The sequence below is a fragment of the Primulina eburnea genome, chromosome 2 (assembly GCF_022965805.1).
Source record: "Primulina eburnea isolate SZY01 chromosome 2, ASM2296580v1, whole genome shotgun sequence".
Taxonomy (NCBI): Eukaryota; Viridiplantae; Streptophyta; class Magnoliopsida; order Lamiales; family Gesneriaceae; genus Primulina; species Primulina eburnea.
Window position 1 is genome coordinate 3,031,738 of NC_133102.1, and position 22,090 is coordinate 3,053,827.

Consider the following 22,090-nt stretch of genomic DNA (forward strand, 5'->3'; position numbering starts at 1 on the left):
AAAACTTGTGTGAGACGGTCTCACGGGTCAAATTTGTGAGACGGATCTCTTATTTGGGTCACCCATGAAAAAGTATTACTTTTTATGCTAAGAGTATTACTTTTTATTGTGAATATGGGTAGGGTTGACCCGTCTCACGGATTATGACCCGTGAGACGGTCTCACATGAGACTCACTCCAATAGAAAATTTATAAATAAAAGAGTAGGTCTCTTGTGAGACGGTCTCATGAATCTTTATCTGTGAGACATGTCAACAATATCGATATTCACAATAAAAAGTATACTCTTTGTTAAGAAGTAATATTTTTTCATAAATGACTAAATAAGATATATGTCTCACGAAATACGACCTGTGAGACTGTCTCATACAAGTTTTTGCTTAAATAAAATAAGGTAATTGTTTCAACGAGCGATCACTATATAGCAAAAATTTATGTGAGACGGTCTCACGAATCGTATTTTGTGAAACATATATTTTATTTGGATTATCTATAAAAAAAATTATTTTTTATGTTAAAAATATTATTTTTTATTGTGAATATCGATAGGACCAGTATCTTGACATAAGAGAACTGTTCACTCTATAAAAACACAAATATTTTCTAAGATTCGATTAATTATTTTTCTACCCGTTTTCTAGTTTCGACTCTCCCCAAATAGGAAAGTTAGAAAATGGCCGCTCCGCCTCCACTCCCGGTCTCGTCGGGTTCACAACCACCTATCGCTACCACCGCCTTCCGCTCATTTATCTACAGGCTGTCGGCTTCCGTCCGTCACGCATTCTCCCAGCGCCGTCCGTGGTTGGAACTCCTGGACCGCTCTTCCTTCTCACGCCCCGATTCACTTTCCGACGCCGCCTCTCGCATCCGCAGGAACTACAATTATTTCCGCATCAATTACCTCTCCCTCCTCGCTCTCTCCCTCGCATTCTCTCTCATCTCCCATCCTTTCTCCCTACTTGTCCTCCTATCCCTTCTCGCCGCCTGGCTGTTCCTCTACACCTTCCGATCTTCGGACCATCCGCTAGTAATCGCGGGTCGCGCGTTCTCGGATCGAGAGATATTGGGGATCCTCGTGGTGTCTACGATTATTGTGGTGTTCCTCACCAGCGTTGGATCGCTGCTGATTTCCGCTTTGCTTGTCGGCCTAGCTGTTGTTTGCGCGCATGGTGCGTTTCGAATGCCAGAGGATTTGTTTTTGGATGATCAGGAACCACTGCAGACTGGTTTCCTTTCGTTTATTGGCGGTGCCGCCAATGCTGCTGCGGCAGTGGCTCCCACTGTTGCCTCCCACGTGTAATTTCAATCAGGTTTGGAGGTACGAAATTAGTCAAGTTTCATATTCAATGATTACTCTAGCGTTTATTTCAATTGGATCGTATTGTACCACATTATATTCAAAACCTATATTACAGGTTAACTCGAATCCCTTGATTTACATAGAGCTACAACCGCCTATTCTTGAATAACAATTGTTTTTAGATGTTTGCGCAGAATAACACCTGTTATTGCCTTCCAATAACCAACATGTTTATCATAAACAGTAAAATTAAAAGGTTACCACCACCCACCTTTTGTCTCGAACTATCATAATACTAATAGGATTCTGTGCAGCGTGAATTGGCTCACATTTGGGTCGAAAAGGTTGGATTTCACATTTTTGTATCATTGTTTTTGCAAGAACAAATGATTGTGGTGTAATCAAATTTGTTTGCTGGCGAAATTGGAAGTAAAAGTTAATACAAAAATACTAGAGAGGTGAGCTGTATCACACCAGGTAATACAAAATGTTTCGGGTTGAAGAAGATTCTGATTTGGACTAAAATGAACCTGGGCTCCTTTTGACTTCACTTCACTATATAAACTGGTCTAAACTTTATCCTTTTATATGATGTGTGCTGAATGTTGGGATTTTCACAAAATATTTTTTACATCAATGAAAATGAGCTCCAAAGTTAAGATCTCAATATATTAGAATTATAGCATGTGGAGAGAATTTTTGATATTATCCGATTTCATGTTCTTGTTGGATTGTGTGGACTAATGTTCGAGGCAAGCTGCTTGGGAATTTCTCATCATTTTATATCAGGTAGTGTAATAGCGGGTTTTTTCGTTGAGCTAGACTATGTAAGTGGACTTTAAATTTTTTTGCTTGTTACAGCCAAATTATAGTCTCTTTCAGTTCAGTTTGAGTATATGTTCATTACTTGTGAAAAAATATTTTAACCATTTAATACTGTAACGTGTATTTGAGCTATTTTTCAGTTTGTATAGTATATCAATTTTTAATGAAATTTCATGTTTTTATGTATGGAGGCTATATGCATAAACAGATATTGTATTGAGAAAATTAATTTTGAGATATTTTGATATTATGGTATCTGTGGCAAGAAATTCTGATATGCATATTGGAAACTGTGATGTTGCAAAGTAATTGATTCTTAGTAAGCGTTCGCCTCACTCGCTTAAGCGCGAAGCGCGGCGAGGCGACCTGTCTGCGCTTCGGATTGTCCAGAAGCACAGCAGGTGGACCAAGCGCACGCTTCAGTGCGCTTGGCCTGAGAAATTTTAAGCGATGCTATTGCGCTTCAGCCCAATTATGTTTTTTAAATTTTTTCCAAGTCAAAATTTAGCCCAAGTCCAGCTCCAAAGGTAAGCCCAGCCCATTTATATGAAAATCCCTATCCTTCCTTACGTTGTCTGCCTCTGCTGAAGTCCCCTGTTGCATTTGTGCGTGAGTCTTCTCTGCCTCTACCTTGCCGCCGCCGCCGCCCCTTCTCATTTGCTACAGTTGGTAAACCACTAAAGGTCTAAACCCTAATTTTAGGAATTTTAGGTTAAAATTACAAAATTGTGTTATTTATTTTTAATAATATAATAGGTGGTTTGTTTTTATATTTCAGTATTTAAACATTTTCAAAGACTTTTTATTTTATTTTGATTTTTTTGATAATATTTTGTTTATTGCGCTTTTTTCCGTAAAACGTACGCCTCGCTTTGCGCTTTGCACTTGAAGCCCCAAGACACTTGAGCGCTGTTTTTCGCCTCGCGCTTTTGACAACTATTGGTCAAGAGGTACTGAAAAATGTGATGAAGTAAGAAAATTGTTCCACACAATAGTCTAGTGGTCAGATGCATGGTTGGAAAGTGATATATTGCGATTGATTCATTCATTTTAGTTCATAGGCTACTGGCCAAGAGAAGCAAGAAAATTATTGCTCCTCTTTGGCCATTATGAATTAAAAGTTTCTTCGGAACTGAGATTCATTTTAGTTCATAGGCTACTGGCCAAGAGAAGCAAGAAAATTATGGCTTCTCATTAAATTATGAATTGAAAGTTTCTTCGGAAGTGAGAAACAATATAATGGATCCTGGTAGATTAAAAAGTCTACTTGCCACAAGATACCGAAAAATGTAATAACGTAAGAAAAGGTTTCCTCACGATAAGCAACTGATCACCTAATGTGATTAGAGTAGCAAGATTGTTGACCTTTCAAATCCAATTTTCGATTTATTGTGGAAAGATGCATTATAAGTTGCACTAATATGCTGGATACACAGTATTAGTGATGGTGATTAAAATGAGTTCACACCATGAATGATTGAATTGTTGTGCCACAATATATTCATTATGATAATGCAAAATAGGGTTTTATCCCTATATTATGTGTTAAAAAATAAACCTGGAGAATGTTTGTTGGTCATAAAAATAATGAAGGAAATGATATTCGCGGACTTAAGATCTCAATACATTAGAGTTAAAGCTCGTGGAGATAATTTTTAAAATTACCGGACTTGACATTCCTGTTGTATTGTTTGGGTAAATGTTTCGATATTATCATTATATTTCAACAAGTGTAATTGTGGATTTCTTGTTGAGCAAGGGTGTGTATGGACTAAAAAAAATTTCTTGTGTAGCTAAATTAGTTTCTTTCGATTCAGTTTGACTTTCTCTTCGTTATTTGTTAAAAAATATATATAGCTATTTAGTTGAGTCATTTTCCTACATGTAACATGTATTTAAGTTATTGTACAACTTGTATAGTATGTCAAATTTTGATGAGATATTTTCATATTTCGAGATATGAAAGCTATGTACATAAAAGGATATCGGACTCTGAAAATTAATTTTGTAATATTTTGATTTTCTAGTGTTTAATAGCAAAATATTTGGAGATACGTGGTTGGAAAACATCATGTTGCAAATTAATTAATTCTAATAGTTCATAGGCTACTTAGGTCAAAAAGAAAACTATGGCTCCTAGTAGGTGTTTGTTTGTTAAATAATAATGAAAAATAGGGTTGTATCCCTGTATCATATGGTAAAAAATGACCAAACCACTAATCAAGAGAGCTAGTAATTATTTACATTGAGTGGGGTATGACTTATGCCCATATCTGGGGTTTATAATGATGGAAACCTAACTAACCTATGGGAGTGACAGAGCCAACAAAGTAGGTTTATATGGGTAATTACAAATCACTTATCATTCTTCTTAATTTTTCATATCTTCTCCATCCTTGAAGATGTAGAACAATGCTTACTGCAGTGAACACGGTTGAGTTTTACTCTCTTAACGAGTCCTTAGCTTGACGTCCAGTGGTGTGTTTAACTGTGGTGCTAGAAATGACTCAAGGTCAAAATGTGCTCAATCACTAAGAACAGTTCTGTATTGAGAGTGAAATGTGGGGGCTAAGTCATCTTAATCACATCAGGAAGTTAAGGTTCATGGAAATCTAACTTATCAAAACTTAAGTGAGTTATATTTATTCACACTACGTGTTGGTTCATAGCCCAAAAGCCACACTCAATTATGCATTCCATTCCTCGATATCATATCAGTTCCAATCTTCCTTATCAAAACTTTATTTGAAATATGTGGTGGATTTTTGGGAAATTTTAGAAAAAAAATTATATTTTATAGGTAGTCACTCTCAATTTTCTAAAATTAAAAGACCCACTTTTATCTATATCTTAACATTCATATTTTTTATTTCCAGAAATTACTAATTTTGACCAATTTTCTTAAATAATGTGATTAATTCCCATTAATCCACCACATAATTCAACATTGTTATGTCTTTAAATATGATTAATTTTATAGGTAACTGTTTCTCCTTTTAATCCCTTTAAATTTTAATTTAAATAGTCGCAAATGATCCTGTTTAGTGGCATGGTTGTTGAGCTCCTTGCATTTTTTTGTATACATTGGCTGTACTTTCTAAAGAAAAAAACACACCGGGGGATACTGCCCAATTTGGCAGTAATATTATTCTGTTTTACCCTTATCGAAGTGTTATCACCTTGCAAAATCAATAAGCACTATTCGGCGGCCACAATTCAAGATTTCTGTTTGCTACTTTGTTTTGACTTTTCTTTGTGTCCATGATAATAAAAATCTTAATTTTCTTACATTTCTTCAACTGCTGTGACATAATATGGGAGGTGTTTGTTAGATAGAAGCCTTGCTCCGAACCATGTAACTTGTGAGCAAGAAGAGATTGTTGTACTTTGTAGAGTATTTGGCTGTTAAATTTGTTGAATCGAGGTATTACCTTTGAAGAGTCGAAAATATTCTTTAGGTCAGTGTTTCGGCATGCCTCGATCTAAATATTCTCCTCCTTTAATTGATTTTTTCCTTTTTCCAACTCTATAAACATATGGGACATTTTAAATTCTTGATTGCCTTAAATCTAACCAGAGGTTCATAGCACAAGCTGAGATACACCATTAAATCAGCAAATCTAAATTTTTTACGTTTTAACGAAAAGGCATGCATGATAGTATCATTACGGATTGAATGCAATCCTGATTGAAAGACATACATTTGTGTTCATCATCCATACGTAATGAATTGATGCGGTATGCCATGTTCAGTAAGAGGTAGGATTTCTTGGTGAGACTAGAAAGAGGCCTTGGCAAGAAAATTTAAAGCTCAATTTCATGTAAATACTCGTCAGGTGGTTGATGAACTTGCTACTTCGTGTCATGTTTTTGTAACCAGTGGTTCTTTGCTCTGTTATTGGGACATTGTGAAGTGATTTTATTTGTTATGGTTTTGACATGAATATATGGATCTGGGGCTGTCTGTATTAAGGTACGATGAATGTATATGGCCTCAGGTTATGAGATTGCCGTATTTCTTGAAGAATAGTTGTTGAGCATGTTGGCAATGATTTCTTGGTTGTAGTTCTCTATATTTTCCTATGGCTGTACGACTATGCCGCAGATTTTTTTGGGAATTTACTGTTTACGAAGTAAAAATACTTTAGTTTGTACTATAAACTTATGTCTTGTTGAACTGCTGAGTTTATATCTATTATATGAAGATACACATTTCAATTTCAACATTAGTATTCGAAGGGATGGGTTGAGTGGAATCGAGCATCCAATCTCTCTTTGGCGAAGAGAGAGGATGGGGTATTTCTGACCTGAAATTTGGGTTCCTCGATCAATTTTCCGGTGTTATATTGTGTGGCACGACAATTGGATTCTGTTCTTCTTCAAGAAATTTGTGCTGCACGGTTATATTGAGCTGTCATTTTTGATAGAATAGTGAAGGGAAGGAATTTTTGGGTCGTGGCGTGAAGAACAGTTGTTACTAGCTGGTATAGCAACCTATGTAACAAAAGAATGCAATTAGAGCTTGGTGTATTGTACAATTTAAACTTTGAATTGTACGAGCACTGTTAGTTTTATCTTTTGTTACAAAAATAAGCATCAGTCCTGTATGAATCGATTGCTCTCCCATAGTTGGAACGAAGAGAGAGAGAGAGAGAGAGAGAGAGAGAGATTCAAAAATCCAGAGGTTCATATGAGGATATTGTTGAGACTAGAGAGTTACTGTTGCACATCTAAGTATTATGACTCTTGCTTCCAGAACACCACCGGATCCAGAAATTCGCGAAATCTTCATAAATTCCCTTCCGGCGTCTATCTTTGGATAACTTATTTCTCACCATTATTATCAACATCTCTATTTTTGCCTAGCTGTTTGTTGGGATGACTTGTTCTATATGCTAATAGGTCTTATATTGGAGAATATTAAGAGAATGAGTTATCGTTTAATTGACTTGTATTCGATGGTAAATATCTTTAAGCATCTTCGAGTTAATGATTCATGTTTAATAATTTTGAATATAAATCAAATAATATACGAAACGACTCGAAGAACTCAGTGAGTTGATTTGATGCATTTGCGCATGGTTGTGAATGAGCCGAGCCATCAACATTTCATTAATGATGATACTATTTGCCGTATATGGGTTAGCCAAATTAACAGTTAACATGACAGTCTATTATCCACCAGCTTGAATACTATATTCACAGGGCTTCTAGTATATCAAGTTTAAACTTCCATTCTCAACTTGAGGTAAATAAAGGACTCAATTATTCTACGTAACATATATTTTTTGTCAATTTTTTGATGATTTATTACTAAACTAATCTTATGTTCATACCCTAATCCTTGCGTGCTAAGAATTTCCTTAATGTTGGACGTATTGTTTCATGCTTCGTGCATTAGTGTAAATGATATATTTACTAAATTATAATTATAATAATATATAATGATCTACTCACTTAAAATTTGCATGGCAGTATATCAGTTGGAGCATAATATATTTAAAACGGGCTTTAAAGAAAATGCGCAGGACCACACAGCGGATATTGTCAACTAAATGAAAAAATATAGAAACAATAAATATTGAGGGGGACACGAAGTTGATTTATTTCACTAATAAGTTGAAGGTCGTCAATGACCATTTTAAATAGGTGTGAGTTTGCTATGTGTCCCAACCACAACCTCCATGTGGTGTATCATCATCACTCGAGATATCTTCTTGTACTTACAATTATAAGATGTATATATTAAATTAAGGTTGCACTCGGGGTATTGATTTGGATTGAGACGTCTGATTTTGGGAGGTATTTGATGGATGAATTTCAAATTACACTCCTATCATGTGTATTTAAAAGACATCACAACTATTATTGAAATTATACGACTTGATATAAAGTGAATTTGAAATTAAATCCAATTTTTTTTTCCATCCAAACAAGTCAAAAAATTTCATCTCAAACTCATCAATCCAAACAAAAACTAAGCTGTCTTCGTTGCGCTCGGTACTCTGCATAATAGTATTTATACTTTTTTAAAAAAATCTAAGTGGAGTGCGCATATATGTATACAACGAAGGAAACAAAAAATAAAACTAGCATATGAACGGAACATTCTGGATTGTAAAAGTTGTTCTTAGAAAGTGTAATATATATTCGCTATGAACAAATTACAGGCTCATAGAAAATGACACATTCCTCTGGTCCAAACCAATAAAGTTTTCCCATACCTAAAATGGGAGAGCATAAAAGCTCTCTGTAAAACGACGAACAATAATAGTTTTTTTTTTTTTTGAAACGACGAACAATAATAGTTAACAAATTGTAAAAATTTCTGTCTCTATTCCGTATATTTTCCATCGAAATGGCCCGAAATATACTCGGTGGGTTACACGATTCACACGTTCTACGTCTCACGTCTGTGGCAAGTCGTTTTATCTTTCAATATAATTGATTTTTGAGTTTAATAAAAAAATTCCCATGGAAGATTGCATTTTCCTACAAAAAAAAACATCTATATCTTATCTTAAATGAAAGCTGCTTTTAATGCTTATTTTTACTGAAAATTTTGATTTGAGTGATGTTACCGTTTTTACAAAAAAAAAAAAAAATCAATTTATCAAAATCTCACGATACATCGAATACAAAATCTCACTTTATGTAAATATCACTAGACAATATATTAGTTCTACATTTAACATTATCCTTTTAATTTTATAAACTTTATACGAATTTACTATCGCACTATAGATTGCACGATCTATTGTTACATGTGCACTTCAGATATTAAGCATCACAGGCCACAAACTTCATAGTCGAAATAGAGGCATTCACAGCAATTCAGGCTATATACCATCGAGTTCCTTTCTCCCTGGAAGAGCCAATTGCAACGCATATATGGAGTCTCTGTTCCAACGTGCCAGAAGCTAAAATACAACGCTATCTCAAGAATCGCAAATCAAGTTAGCTCATGATCTGGCAAAACGACTCTCACAATTTATTAGAAGAAATTTGTTTTTTTTCCCCATGTGATTCCAATGTTTATTAGTAAATTTTTACAGAGGATTTCATGAATTGTTATTACGGTAATGGTTTTATGTTTAAAACATAAAGTACTACAAAATTCCTTGTTAAGTATTCTCAGTAGTTTTCTTTAATTTGCTTTATGAAATACAAACTTTAACCCTACAAGCATGGATTTGGATTTGTAAATCTTAATTTTAACCGTTTGGTTAGTTGAATTTTAAAAATGGAATTTGATTTTAAGGGTTTTGACATGATTTGACTGGATTTCATTGTGTATAAACTAATCTTCTAAAAAATGGTCAGATTTTATAGGATTTGAATTTGAATAAAACTAAAAAAATATCCATAATTTTTTTTTTTCATTTTTGAATATTCTTTTCAATAATAATTTATTTTTCTATTTATAAAATTAGGATGTGGTTGAATATTTCGTCTAATTTAAACTTGAATATTTAGATGTTATGTTTGATTATTTTATTTTAATAATTCATTTTGCGTTCGTTGAAATTAGTTAATTAATTATATAAGAGTTTATGTAGTTTGTATAACACAAATATATAATTGTAATGATATAGAAAAATATATGATAAAATTAATTTTAATTTTTCAGTTTTTAAATAATGTTAATAATATGTTTTAAATCTCGATTTTTGTAAAAGATAACTAAGATTATTTTAGTAAAAATTTAAAATTTAAATCTTATTTGTTACAAACAAGAAATGAATTTTAGATTAAAAAAAAAATTAAATTTCGAAATCCATGAATTTCTAAATCCAATTATACTTCTAAATCCAAATTCAAAATCTTAAGCATCTAAACAAACAAACAGAACCTAGGAAAATGGCAACCGGAGAAGGAGTAACAGAAAAATGACCAAACTAGACTCCAGAAATAGGACAAATCAAGGGTATTATTGTCATATGATATGAAATGCAAGTGGTGTGTGGTAATTTGGTAGGTCCACATAAATCTATCTGTGCGCCATCATCATGAAATGAATTTAGCCGTAGAAGACAAGTAGAGTGGAGGGGAGCCTCGAAAAATAATTAAAAAGGTCCAAACACATCCTTGCAAAATTAATTGTAATTAAAGTGGAAAACTAGCATATGATTTTAATTAATTTCAATTTAAAAATTTATGGAACACTTTTTTAAATATATAATTTAAAAAGTGATTGTACCTATGCATACTATGATTTTTCTATACATATGACGATCTTTCTCGTGCTTTTAATAATTCATTCGATACATGGTTTATAATAAAATAAAAAGTTAATTGGTTTTTTTTTAAAATCAGATTAAATTATAATTTTCATTTAATAGATGGTTTCATTCATTTTTTATGTTTATGTATGCAATAAATTCAGTAATTATATATATATATATATATATATATATATATATATTCGAAGATCAGTTATTAATATTATTAATGGTGGAAATTATGGAGTTAGAAACCGTTGGAGGAGCGGTTGGGGTCATCAACGCAGCACATGTCCCAGTTTCTCAAAATTTTGAATATTTGTTTCCTACAAAATAAACTTAACTTACATTATGAGCAAAAATTTGTGTGAGACGATTTCACGAGTCGTATTTTGTTAGATGAATATCTTATTTAGGTTATGTAAGAAAAAATATTACTTTTTATGCTAAGAATATTAATTTTTATTGTGAATATCAGTATGGTTGACATGTCTCACTGATAAAGATTCGTAAGACCGTCAATAGACCTACTCTACTGAGACCTACTCTACTTAATGATTACAAGATTCATAATAAATTTATTTTATATTTATCTATAGTCGGTAAATATGTTTTGATTAATTGGTGTATAAATCTAATTTTAGATATATTAGCACTTTTTTAGTCTGAATAGTCAAATGATTTTTTTTACATAAGTTGATATTATTTTTTGCATGAAAGGAATTTTGATGGGATTTCAAAATAATTTTCTATGAATTATATCTTGTTAAATTCTGCATTTATATTAAAGTAAAATCATAAAAATTATTTTCAAGCTAAAAGCAAAGACTTGAATTATCAATGGCTACTCCCACCAGCTACAAAAACTTATAACTCTTATCTTCAAGAACTCCCAAATTTTTTATTGCTAATATCATACAAGTTCTCCAAAATTTTATCATGTTTGAAGGCATCCTCTGTGTTTCTTGAGCGGATATGGAGATAAACAAGCCGTGTGCTTGAAAATTCTTGTGAAACACCATTCCCAGAAAAATATTTTTCTTTTGAAAAAATAGCTACATCGCATCGAATTTCTGCTGAAAACATGTACACACGGAAGTTTATTCAAGAACCATTTATCAATACATGGTTTTCAAGAAAGTTCAAGCACACTACCAACATTTTCTTGGTTTTTCAACTACTGATTTTTGTCCTTAAGCCAGTGTCAAGCCAATCTTGGGATGGGATCATTGTGACAGAATCAGATTACCAAGCTCTCCAAACCTTCAAACATGATCTAATTGATCCAAAAAATTTATTGAAAAGCTGGAATGATACCGGTTATGGAGTTTGTTCAGGTAGTTGGGCTGGGATAAAATGTGCACGAGGCCAGGTTATTGTTATTCATCTTCCATGGAGTGGATTAGGCGGCAGAATCAGTGAGAAAATTGGCCAATTGCAAGCTCTCAGAGAATTAAGCCTCCATGATAATGTCATTGGAGGTTTGATTCCATATTCGTTGGGTTTCTTGCCTATTCTTAGAGGTGTTAAGTTGTTTAACAACAGGTTTTCTGGTTCCATTCCTCCTTCACTTGGCTTGTGTCCCCTTCTGCAAACGCTTGACCTTGGTAATAACTCTCTGTCCGGGGCGATACCAGATAATTTTTCCAACTTGACCAAGCTTTTAAGGTTTGATTTTAGCTTCAATCAGTTGACAGGTTCAATCCCATTCAGTCTTACTCAATCTGCTTCACTTGTGTTTCTTGATCTTCAAAACAACAAACTTTCTGGTTCTGTTAATAATTTTTCAGGAGAGAACGGAAAAGGTTTGTCCCAACTTCAAGTCTTGAACCTTGGTCACAACTCTTTCACTGGAAGCATCCCTTCTTGGTTTGGAAAGTTGAGTGCCATCCAAGATATTTCACTTACTCATAACCAGTTGCGAGGGACCATCCCAAATGAAATTGGGAATCTCTCTGGGCTTCGAAAGCTCGATTTATCTGCAAATTTCATAAATGGGATATTGCCAATTAGTCTTTCTAAGCTCAAGAAATTATCAGTTCTTAACTTGTCACAAAACAATCTTACTGGAGAAATTCCACCTTCCTTTAGTAAACTGCCAAATCTTGATTCATTCAATGTTTCAAATAATAACCTGACTGGTTCTGTTCCCTCCACACTTTCCCGAAATTTCAAATCAAGTGCCTTTTTAGGAAACGCACAACTCTGTGGATACAGTGCTTCAACTCCATGTCCTGTACTATCCTCCCAAGCTCCACCTGAAGCTGCATTTCCAGACAAAATACGACACGGAGAACTTAGTATCAAAGACCTTATTCTCATTTTATTAGGGACGCTTCTTGTTATTCTTCTTGTGGCTTGTACCATTCTAATCTTCTGCTTGCTAAGGATTATGGAAACGGTGAAGGAATCCAAGAAAAGCCAATCTGCAGCCATAAAGGGTTTTCCCCCAGATGCAGAAGAAATTGAAGCAAGTACCGGAACAGAGGGAAAACTTGTGCATTTTGATGAACTTAAGGTTTTTAGTACTGACGATCTTTTGTGTGCAACTGCCGAGGTTATTGGCAGAAGCACGTACGGAACGGTGTACAAGACAACGATGGAGAATGGAATTCAAGTAGCTGTGAAAAGATTGAGAGAAAAGATAACGAATGGTCAAAAGGAATTTTTTATAGAGGTTAATGCACTCGGGAAAATCAGACATCCTAATCTTCTGGCTCTTAGAGCTTATTATTTAGGCCCAAAGGGTGAAAAATTACTCATTTTTGACTACATGCCTAATGGAAGTCTTTCAACTTTCCTCCACGGTGAGCAAAATTTTCCCACTTTTTCAATCCACATACGTTCTTAAATGTATTAGCTTAACATTCCGTTTGTTACAGTCCGCGACGCTAATGCGCCAATAGATTGGGCAACACGGATCAAAGTAGCGAAAGATGTAGCAAGAGGGTTGCTCTATCTTCACACCAAAGTAGGCATTACTCATGGAAACCTCACATCAAGTAATGTACTTCTGGACGAGCACAAAAATGCCAAGATTTCAGATTATGGACTTTCACTTCTAATGTCATCTGCTGCTAATGCTAATGTGATTGCCACCTCCGGGGCATTGGGGTACCGGGCACCGGAGCTTTCGGAGCTCAAGAAAGCAACAACCAAGAGCGACATTTATAGCTTCGGTGTGATCATGTTGGAGCTTCTGACGGGAAAACCACCTGGGGACGTGGATAATGGCATCATTGGCATGGATTTGCCACAATGGGTTGCATCCATTGTGAAAAAAGAATGGACCAAAGGAGTTTTTGATGTAGAATTGATGAGGGATCAGTCAGTTTCTGGTGATGAACTGATGAGCACGTTGAAACTGGCTTTGAATTGCGTCGAGTTATCGCCATCCGACCGCCCCGAGGCTCTGCAGATTCTCTGGCAACTGGAGGAGATTGTGAGGGCAGAAACAGACGCGGAGGGCTCCGGAGAAGATGGTGAAGCGATGCCTTCACCAAGTGCTTAGATGAACCAAACTGAAATTGGACATCTCCGAAAGTAGTTGAACATATTGAAGTGAGATTTCGTAATTCTTTTGTTTTTCTGTTTTTTTTAGAAGACCCCTTCAAAATCACTTTGAAACTAGTCATTTCTCCATGCAAAAGGCTAGGACACGACACCTAATGTAAGGGAATTTAATTATTATTTTTAATTTTTTTGTCCTTTTGATATTGTACTGTACCTGTATTTTTTTAATGAAATATGTTTGATGATTTGGTTGTTAATGTAATGTGAGTCTTGAATAGTGTAAAATTACTTCCTAGACTTGCGAAGTGAGTAGCATATATTTCCTTTGTTAGTGTATTATATTTTATATGGAATAATTCTATTATAATGAAAGTTAATATCACTCGTTAATGATTCAAATAGTAAAATTTTGATGTATCATCTCAATATAAAAAGACAAAAACTTGTGTGAGACAGTCTCACGGGTCATATTTGTGAGACAAATATCTTATTTGGGTCATTCAAGAAAAAATATTAATTTTTATTGTGAATATCGGTAGGGATTCCCATCTCACAGATTAAGATCGGCAATTAGGGCCACTAACTGAGCAATTTTAACAAGTTCGAACATTTTTTTTTCATTTAAGACATCACATTCATAGTTTAATTTCGCTTTGCCCGTTATATGCCAAACAACAAAAATTAAATTCTTGAAAAAATGGGAATTTATAAATCGTATTCAAAGTTTAGACCAATCGATTGTAATCTTGAGTTAATAATAACAATAAATAATCATTTTAATAAACAAAAATTACATCAATGATTGGGAACTATGATATAGATTTCATTAATTAATCTTTATAAAATTAGAGCCTTAAACCTATCTTGGAAAATGATTTTTTTTAAAATGAATAATTAATTTAAAAAGTTATCATTCATTCTTTTTCCACTCTGTCCAAGATTCTATCTCGGGTTTCCACGTCAATCCACGAGTCAGCCACGCGCCCATCTACCAGTCAATCCTGTCCCTCCACGTTTCTCACATCCTGCCGTCCATTGAACTCCTGCGTTTGTTTATAGATACACATCCCACACAATCATTTTCCCCAATATCTTCGAATAACCAAGAAAAGATGATTCTGAACATTTCTCAGCCTGCTTTTGGTTTATTGAATTCCAACTGCGAGAACGTGAGCGCTCTCTTCTCATCGGCTTCTTCTTTCGCGGTTTTGAACAGGAGGAATGGAAACGGATGCGTTGTGTGCGCATCGAAGCAAGCGAATAACAAGCCCTTAACGGGTGTCGTTTTTGAGCCTTTTGAAGAGGTGAAGAAGGAGTTCATGCTCGTGCCTACTGTTCCTCAAGATTCTCTTGCTCGACAGAAGTACGCTGATGAGTCCGAGGCAGCTGTCAATGAACAAATCAAGTAGGGGACTGTTATTTCTCCAAAACAGAAATCGGTTTTTGATTTTGATTTGGATTTTTTTTAATGGGCTTTTTTTGTAATGATGACAGTGTGGAGTATAATGTTTCGTACGTGTACCATGCTATGTATGCCTACTTTGATCGAGATAACGTTGCTTTGAAGGGCCTAGCAAAGTGAGTCCTGGAACATCGTTAACTACTTTTTTTTGTTGATTCTCCCTTCTACCTTTATGAGTTGTGTTATTGACTCTCTGGGTTGTTTGTTTGTATTTGTTCAGATTTTTCAAGGAGTCTAGCGAAGAAGAAAGAGGACACGCAGAAAAGTTTATGAAATACCAGGTGTTTGATAATTTGCACTTTGTATATTTTTTCGCTTTCATAGTCCATCTTTAATCGAATTATAAGTTCTATATATTTGATGATCGACTTCAGAACAAGCGAGGTGGTAAAGTGAAGCTGCAATCGATCTTGATGCCATTGTCAGAGTTTGATAATACTGAGAAAGGAGATGCGTTATATGGTAAATGCCTCTTTTCTCACTTGTGTTGGTGTAATTAATGTAGAATACAATATTGAGATATTTTCTTTGGAAGGAATGGTTGTGTGTATTGGGAATGGTTGTGATGTGTTAATCTGGTTTCAACACAGATCGTAACTGGTTTTTTATGTCTGTTCGATGTTGGCATCAAGAATGGGGACCATCTTTTTATCTAGAGCATACATTTTATTGTGGTTAGCAATAAATTAGAAATACAAAGAGTATTCGTTTGCAAACTGTTTTTTGGAGGTATCCAAAGGATTTTTTGGTGTGCAATTGGAAATTTCATGTGATTAGCCATATCTCTGTGATGAGTGTGTATTGCTCGAAGATGTGTAGTAATGAAGATACAGAGGGTTCGTATTTCGTATGCCTTGTACTGGTCTTGATACTACCTGATTTAGCGTGGGCCATGATGTGGATCGTAGCTAATAATTCTCCCTATATTTGAAAATAATACGATTCTTTCTATTTTTTGTGTCCCAAATTAAGCTATCGCACATTTAAAACCTCATTTTTGGAAGCTATTCAACACCTCTCAATTCGCTGATAACATAAATAATTAAAATAAGAAGGTAGTGGCCTGATTATTTTGTTGTTCTGATAGTTACAGGCAATAGTTTTTCCCAACCTCTCCTCCCCCTTCCTAGGGCGATAAATAATTGCCTCCAACTTGGCCTTTATCGACTACCTAACATCAATGACATTGTGGTCACTTTGTTTTTTCATCCCACATCTATGCTATCCCTGGACACTTGCCACCGCTCCACTTCTTGATATATACAACGTTTCTGTTTTTGGTCATCCATGGACCATGACATGTGGTTGGTGCCAGATAAATCTTAACCTTCACACATTCATTGCCCCTTTTCTTTCCCTTATTCTTGATACCATGATATGAATGATCATTTAATGTATTTTACAGCAATGGAGCTTGCTTTGTCTTTGGAGAAGTTGACAAATGAGAAGCTTCTGAACTTGCACGCTGTAAGTCTGTTTTAGGCTTACTGTTTACCTGAACATTATGGTATCACTTATGATTGATATTGTTGTAAAGTTAAACAAGACTGATAAGGATGTCTGTTATGATTGGGAATGTAACAGGTGGCCTCCCATAACAATGATGTACAGTTGACCGACTTCATTGAGAGCGAGTTCTTAACTGAGCAGGTTCCCTATTCCTTCCGATCATCGATCACACATGAAGTTTTCGTGGTTTCCACATAGCGTTGTGGAGCTTGTGTGGTACAAAACTTATCTTTTGAAATTTCCTTTCAGGTGGAATCTATCAAGAAGATATCAGAATACGTCTCACAGTTGAGAAGAGTGGGCAAAGGACACGGTACAAGAAGAAAAATCCACTTAAAACTTATCTACTTCTAACATATGGCCCATTTTTTAGATGATAGGCAAATGGTATTAAATTTTTAACTCCTGACATCTTTTTGGATTTGGATATTAGGAGTTTGGCACTTTGATCAGATGCTACTTCGGGAAGAGGAAGCTGTTGCCTAAGAGGGAGCTCGTTGCATCAGTATATTCAAGTTTGCTGCTAGTCGGTATAGTTTGTGCTGGCTTTAGATGGCAGGTGTTGTGAGAAACTTAATTCTAGGGTGATTGTGGAAAGGTAGTTTGGGTATCAGTGAATTTCATTCGACCCTGTTCTAGTAGTTGATCAAACATTTGAATGTTCTTTTTGTACCTGTATTTTGATATTTTAATCCAATTAGTTGCATAATCCTATTGCTCATAAAAGGTGGTTTACGTGAAAATTATCTGCAAATTTAAGCACGATTTGGTATACCTGGGACCTGACCTTGGCTGATAATCGTGGCAACGTGGAAGAGCATCGTCAAAATGGAACAGTAGCCTTACTCTTACCCTTCCTCGTCTCAGTGAGCAATTTTAATTATTTTGGATATACCATGGGGTTGTGCATATGGGCGTAAATGATTCAATTTACTCGTGAGCAGTTTAGTCGAAATTTGACTCAAGTACGGTTTGATTTAACTCGAGTATTATTTGTCTCAACCCAATTAGATTGTGAGTTTGGTATATATATTTAGAATTATGCAATATAATATAAATAATCAAATGACTCAATTTTATTTTTCGCCTTGGAGCAACTCGATATCTATGCATAGACTCGGTACAATAGCACACGTAATTGCTTAAATTCAATTCAATTGCCTTTTTTAAGAGAAATTTATTTTGAAGATGGACTGATGCTTTATGTTGTGAAAAAATTGGTGAAACGGACGTTCAAAAATTAAAAGTCCAATGCAAAGCCCTGCGTTACTTATTTTATCTATTTTATATTTTTATAAACCACACCAGGTAAATCATATCCAAGCAGCCCGTCTAGCTCAGTTGGTAGAGCGCAAGGCTCTTAACCTTGTGGTCGTGGGTTCGAGCCCCACGGTGGGCGACTCAAATTTTAAAATCCGTAATATTATTTTTTGTTTTACTATCAATAAAATTATATTACAATCAGTCACACACCTGACACCACCAGCTATATGCCCAGAGATAAGGAGACAGACTCGAAATCTGTGGCGCTCTGCCTGCGCGGGTTTGAATCCTGCTGTCGAGGCGTTTTTTCTTATGTGCGCTTTGGGTTTGATTAATAACATCCAAACCATTACAGTTACACATGTTTTTTTCTACACCCACTACATCAAAAACATATGTCTTTATAAAATTACAGAAGGTTCAACAATTCGAACCTATGCTTCACAGATCACAAGTACAAATACCGGAGAAAATAAGCAGAAGCAATGGCTGCTACTTCCGAGACTATGAAGAAGATGACGTTGATGCAACAAAAGATGCAGCTCCTTTGTCTAGCAAAAGCTGTGTAACATCCTTGTACTCCATCAACTTCGAAATATATAAAGGGGTTGCTCCAGTCTTGCTCTGGACATTCAAGTTGGCTCCTCGATTGATAAGAACCTCGACTGTCTCTGTACTACCTCCTTCCACGGCTAAATGAAGTGGTGTATGGCCTTCGGCATCTCGACATTCTAAGTCAGCCCCGAATTCAATTAGCATCATGACTGCATCTTTGTGTCCTTTGAGAGACGCAACATGAAGGGAAGTTAAGCCATATTGATCACTGAAGTTTGTAGTTGCTCCCTTATCTAGCAGAGATTCTAGTAGTTCAAGTTCACCACGTCTGGCAGCATGGAGCACTGCTTCACCCCGTTCAAGGATTTTGGCTACTTCTATCTACAAATAATTCAAAAATATGGTCAGGTGGAGGTTCCCTATGCTAGTATTGGAAATTCGGAATGTTGAATGGTACTCCAGTCAAAAAGTTTTTCCGCAAATCAGATTTTTCACACATAATAAAATGGTTATTGAAATTTCAGTCAACAACGTTTCCAGATGTTGATATTTGAGAATTCCATCTCATATTGGTAGGAAATCATCCAATAGAAACATTAGATGACTGAGGAAATCAACAAAAAGTTCCTTCACAGAGGATGGACAATAGGCAGCATAGAAGGAAAGTTCATTCAAAACTACACAGCATTGGTCAAGTAAACCGTCCTAAAAACAGAAAAACACCATTAAAGCTTAAACTACTAAAGGAACTAAAAATATCACAACACCAACAAAGACAATAGTGGAAATGTTCTGCTGCTAAAAGTGTTCAAGATTGGTCTACAGGGCCATAACCGCTGCAGCCAGTATTTAATTTAATCTCATGCAAACAAAAAGGCACACAGAAATAGACTGCTTAAAGGACCCCATATGCTCACTTGGTGTGGTTAAAAGAATCAGTTTCTTCCATAAGAAACCCCTGTTGCTTACTTGGTGTGGATATATCTCTCAAGTTTGTATCCTCGATCTTGGTACTCATTGTTGAAGCCAAAGGGAAGGAACTACAGTATGGATGAGGGAGGATGCCATAAGTCAAAAAACCGATATCCGAATATAGCAAAAAATCTCCTATTCTCTTCAAGTGGTTTGCTTCTTGGCTCCACAAGATGGATTGCGCGGTTAAGAGTAACAAGCATCAACTTTAGATGGTTCTTTTTGAACCTTGGTAACGGATTTTTTCATACTAAAACAGCAATGCACTCCTATTCTCTATTTTCCACTGGTACGCATCAGTTGCAAATATTTCGAGCCAAGCTACAGCAAAACTATCTTCTCGAAATTGCCATTATACATTAACAAAAATGAGTAGCTATGGCTGAAAATGGATGAGAGTAGCCGTGAGCAAAAGAATAGTCGCACCCTCTTTTACAATAAATTTCCCAAGCCCCTATCTGTTCCTGACATCAATGTGTTCATGTGTTGGGACTTATAAATCGTAATTTAGTGAAATTTAAAACAAAAATTCATGTTTCATTGCCCAATATTATAGACTGGTTTAGTACCCTGCCCATTGGAGTTCCACTTGTATTTATTACCGTCTCATAATGGTGAGTTAGGATACGAATATCATTACTGATTTATTTTTCTTCTCATCTAATTCAATTGCAGACGGGCCAAAACTAAAGGCAATAAATTTCCTTAAATAAATGTATGAAAGGTGGAAATTATTACTTACATGGCCCTTATCTCGTGCAATATCAATGGCCGACCGGAAATTATCGACATCTCCGATAGTAGGGTCCGCCCCCGCTTCAAACAGCATCTCCACCATTCGACGGTCCCCATTCTCCGCCGCTCTGTACAAAGCCGTCCTGCCGTCCTTGCTCCTAGCGTCCACGTTAGCACCTGCAGTCACCAACACCTTGGCACTGCTCAGCTGTCCTTTACTCGCCGCCAAATGTAGCGGCGTTCTCCCTTCCTTGTCTCTGCAATCAACCGCCGCCCTCCCCTTCGCAAGCCTTTCAAGCTCCTCTGTCCGATCAAACGCCGCCGCCACGTGTAACTCACTCCAACCCTTGGATGACGCGCACTTCACGTCGTCGTCCAACCCCTTCCTCGCATCAACTTTTAACCCCGCCTCCAGTAGCAAATCGATCAAAGTGTGATCACCCAGCTGGTTCGCGACTCGGTACAAGGACTCGGCTTCCAAATTGGAAAACTCCGAGACGACCGACCTCTGTCGCTTGATTATACCCTTTACGGCTTCAATATCTCCCGCACCAACCGCATGCGTCAGGAGAAAAGGACCCACAAAGTAAACCTTGAGCTTCACGTCGTACGTGGGACGGTGTGGCCCCGAGTTGAACCAGCGGTTCACAAGCTCAGACTGAGTGGACTCTGGAGAATCGATATTCAAATCAGGAGCAACGGCGGTTTTGAGGAGAAACCTATCAGAAGGGGAACGTGGGAACGTCGGAGGCAGGTGGGATTGAGGTTTGAGTACGATCTGGAAAGTGGCGCAGGACAGCGGCGCAACAAGTCCACTAGGCGGGTTGACAAGGAACTTGTGGGGGGAAGATGTTTGGACCTTGAAAGCTAAAGTTGCAGCGGAAATCAGGGATTTGATCTGAACGTAGGTGCGGCATTTGCAATCTAACACGAAGTCTATGCGTATTTCTGAATCCGAAAGTTCAACCAATTTTTCCATTCGTGTGAAAATAAAGGAAGTGAGAGAGTTGAATTCGTTCGAGTCATTCGATTCGGATTGAATTTCTTGCAAGAAGAAGACGATGAAACAGTGAAAAGGACGTGATAGGGTGGCGGCATGTGATATGATCGAAGAAGAAGACAATATTTGATTCGTCTTGGTTCCACCATTTTCTTTTCTCTGTAAGTGAATGAAAGAAGCTAATGCAAATTCGATGACAGTTTGTTTTTAGTATTATATAATAAAAATGAGTGTGTCATGTCTGCTGAGATGGGTCAATCATACCGATATTCACAATAAAACGTAATACTCTTAGCATAACAAGTAATATTTTTCATGAATTACCCAAATAAGAGATTCGTCTCACAAATACGACCCGTGAGACCGTCTCACACGAGTTTTTGCCATTAAAAATATTGTAAGAAAACGAGGTTGAGAAAATTTTGAAAGTTTTTTATATTATTATGTATTGAGGTTTGTTTTTAATACAAAATTATTAAAAAAAATTATTCATTTGGAAGATCTACTTCAGTTTAAATAATTTTAAAACGTCGAAAAAAAAATTAAGATAGCGTGTCGAGACAATGACTTTTAGGTAATTTTTATTGAATAGATCTCTTATGAGACGGTCTTACGAATCTTTATATGTGAGATGAGTCAATCATATTGATATTCACAATAAAAAAGTAATACTCTTAACAAAAAAGTAATACTTTATATATATGACCTAAATAAAAAATATGTCTCACAAAATA

General features: G+C 35.8%; 4 protein-coding genes and 1 non-coding gene across 7 annotated transcripts; 4 read left to right on the forward strand and 1 right to left on the reverse strand.

The window, feature by feature from the left end:
* Positions 1–608: 608 nt before the first annotated feature.
* LOC140819775 (PRA1 family protein B3-like) lies at positions 609–7,472 on the forward strand. Of its 3 annotated transcripts, none has more exons than XM_073179997.1 (2): positions 609–1,318; positions 6,365–7,472. In XM_073179997.1, the coding sequence occupies exon 1, from the start codon at positions 674–676 to the stop codon at positions 1,298–1,300; it is 627 nt and encodes a 208-aa protein (XP_073036098.1). In that variant the 5' UTR covers positions 609–673; the 3' UTR covers positions 1,301–1,318; positions 6,365–7,472. The 3 variants fall into 3 exon arrangements, with proteins under 3 accessions (XP_073036098.1, XP_073036080.1, XP_073036088.1); XM_073179979.1 differs by lacking the exon at positions 6,365–7,472 and adding an exon at positions 1,483–4,483; XM_073179987.1 differs by lacking the exon at positions 6,365–7,472 and adding an exon at positions 1,682–4,483.
* A 3,684-nt stretch (positions 7,473–11,156) lies between these two features.
* On the forward strand, positions 11,157–14,063 carry LOC140819705 (probable leucine-rich repeat receptor-like protein kinase IMK3). The gene is made up of 2 exons (XM_073179885.1): positions 11,157–13,154; positions 13,230–14,063. The coding sequence occupies exons 1-2, from the start codon at positions 11,432–11,434 to the stop codon at positions 13,856–13,858; spliced, it is 2,352 nt and encodes a 783-aa protein (XP_073035986.1). The 5' UTR covers positions 11,157–11,431; the 3' UTR covers positions 13,859–14,063.
* An 865-nt stretch (positions 14,064–14,928) lies between these two features.
* LOC140819822 (ferritin-2, chloroplastic-like) lies at positions 14,929–17,540 on the forward strand. Its single transcript, XM_073180062.1, has 8 exons — positions 14,929–15,265; positions 15,355–15,438; positions 15,543–15,603; positions 15,697–15,784; positions 16,728–16,789; positions 16,907–16,972; positions 17,081–17,144; positions 17,265–17,540. The coding sequence occupies exons 1-8, from the start codon at positions 14,973–14,975 to the stop codon at positions 17,315–17,317; spliced, it is 771 nt and encodes a 256-aa protein (XP_073036163.1). The 5' UTR covers positions 14,929–14,972; the 3' UTR covers positions 17,318–17,540.
* A 617-nt stretch (positions 17,541–18,157) lies between these two features.
* Positions 18,158–18,230, forward strand: TRNAK-CUU (transfer RNA lysine (anticodon CUU)). Its single transcript has one exon. It is a non-coding gene; the product is annotated as a tRNA-Lys (tRNA).
* A 94-nt stretch (positions 18,231–18,324) lies between these two features.
* On the reverse strand, positions 18,325–21,529 carry LOC140819831 (protein VAPYRIN-like). Its single transcript, XM_073180073.1, has 2 exons — positions 20,364–21,529; positions 18,325–19,030 (listed from the first exon to the last, which is right to left on the reverse strand). The coding sequence occupies exons 1-2, from the start codon at positions 21,333–21,335 to the stop codon at positions 18,599–18,601; spliced, it is 1,404 nt and encodes a 467-aa protein (XP_073036174.1). The 5' UTR covers positions 21,336–21,529; the 3' UTR covers positions 18,325–18,598.
* Between the last annotated feature and the right edge of the window lie 561 nt (positions 21,530–22,090).

Excerpts from the sequence above, each read along its gene's own strand:
- LOC140819775 (XM_073179997.1), top strand. The coding sequence starts at position 674 with ATGGCCGCTCCGCCTCCACTCCCGGTCTCGTCGGGTTCACAACCACCT.
- LOC140819705 (XM_073179885.1), top strand. The coding sequence starts at position 11,432 with ATGTACACACGGAAGTTTATTCAAGAACCATTTATCAATACATGGTTT. Across the intron at positions 13,155-13,229 it reads TCTTTCAACTTTCCTCCACG|TCCGCGACGCTAATGCGCCA; the intron begins GTGAGCAAAATT and ends CGTTTGTTACAG.
- LOC140819822 (XM_073180062.1), top strand. The coding sequence starts at position 14,973 with ATGATTCTGAACATTTCTCAGCCTGCTTTTGGTTTATTGAATTCCAAC. Across the intron at positions 15,604-15,696 it reads AAAAGTTTATGAAATACCAG|AACAAGCGAGGTGGTAAAGT; the intron begins GTGTTTGATAAT and ends GATCGACTTCAG. Across the intron at positions 16,973-17,080 it reads GCGAGTTCTTAACTGAGCAG|GTGGAATCTATCAAGAAGAT; the intron begins GTTCCCTATTCC and ends ATTTCCTTTCAG.
- LOC140819831 (XM_073180073.1), bottom strand. The coding sequence starts at position 21,335 with ATGGAAAAATTGGTTGAACTTTCGGATTCAGAAATACGCATAGACTTC. Across the intron at positions 19,031-20,363 it reads TTGCACGAGATAAGGGCCAT|ATAGAAGTAGCCAAAATCCT; the intron begins GTAAGTAATAAT and ends AATTATTTGTAG.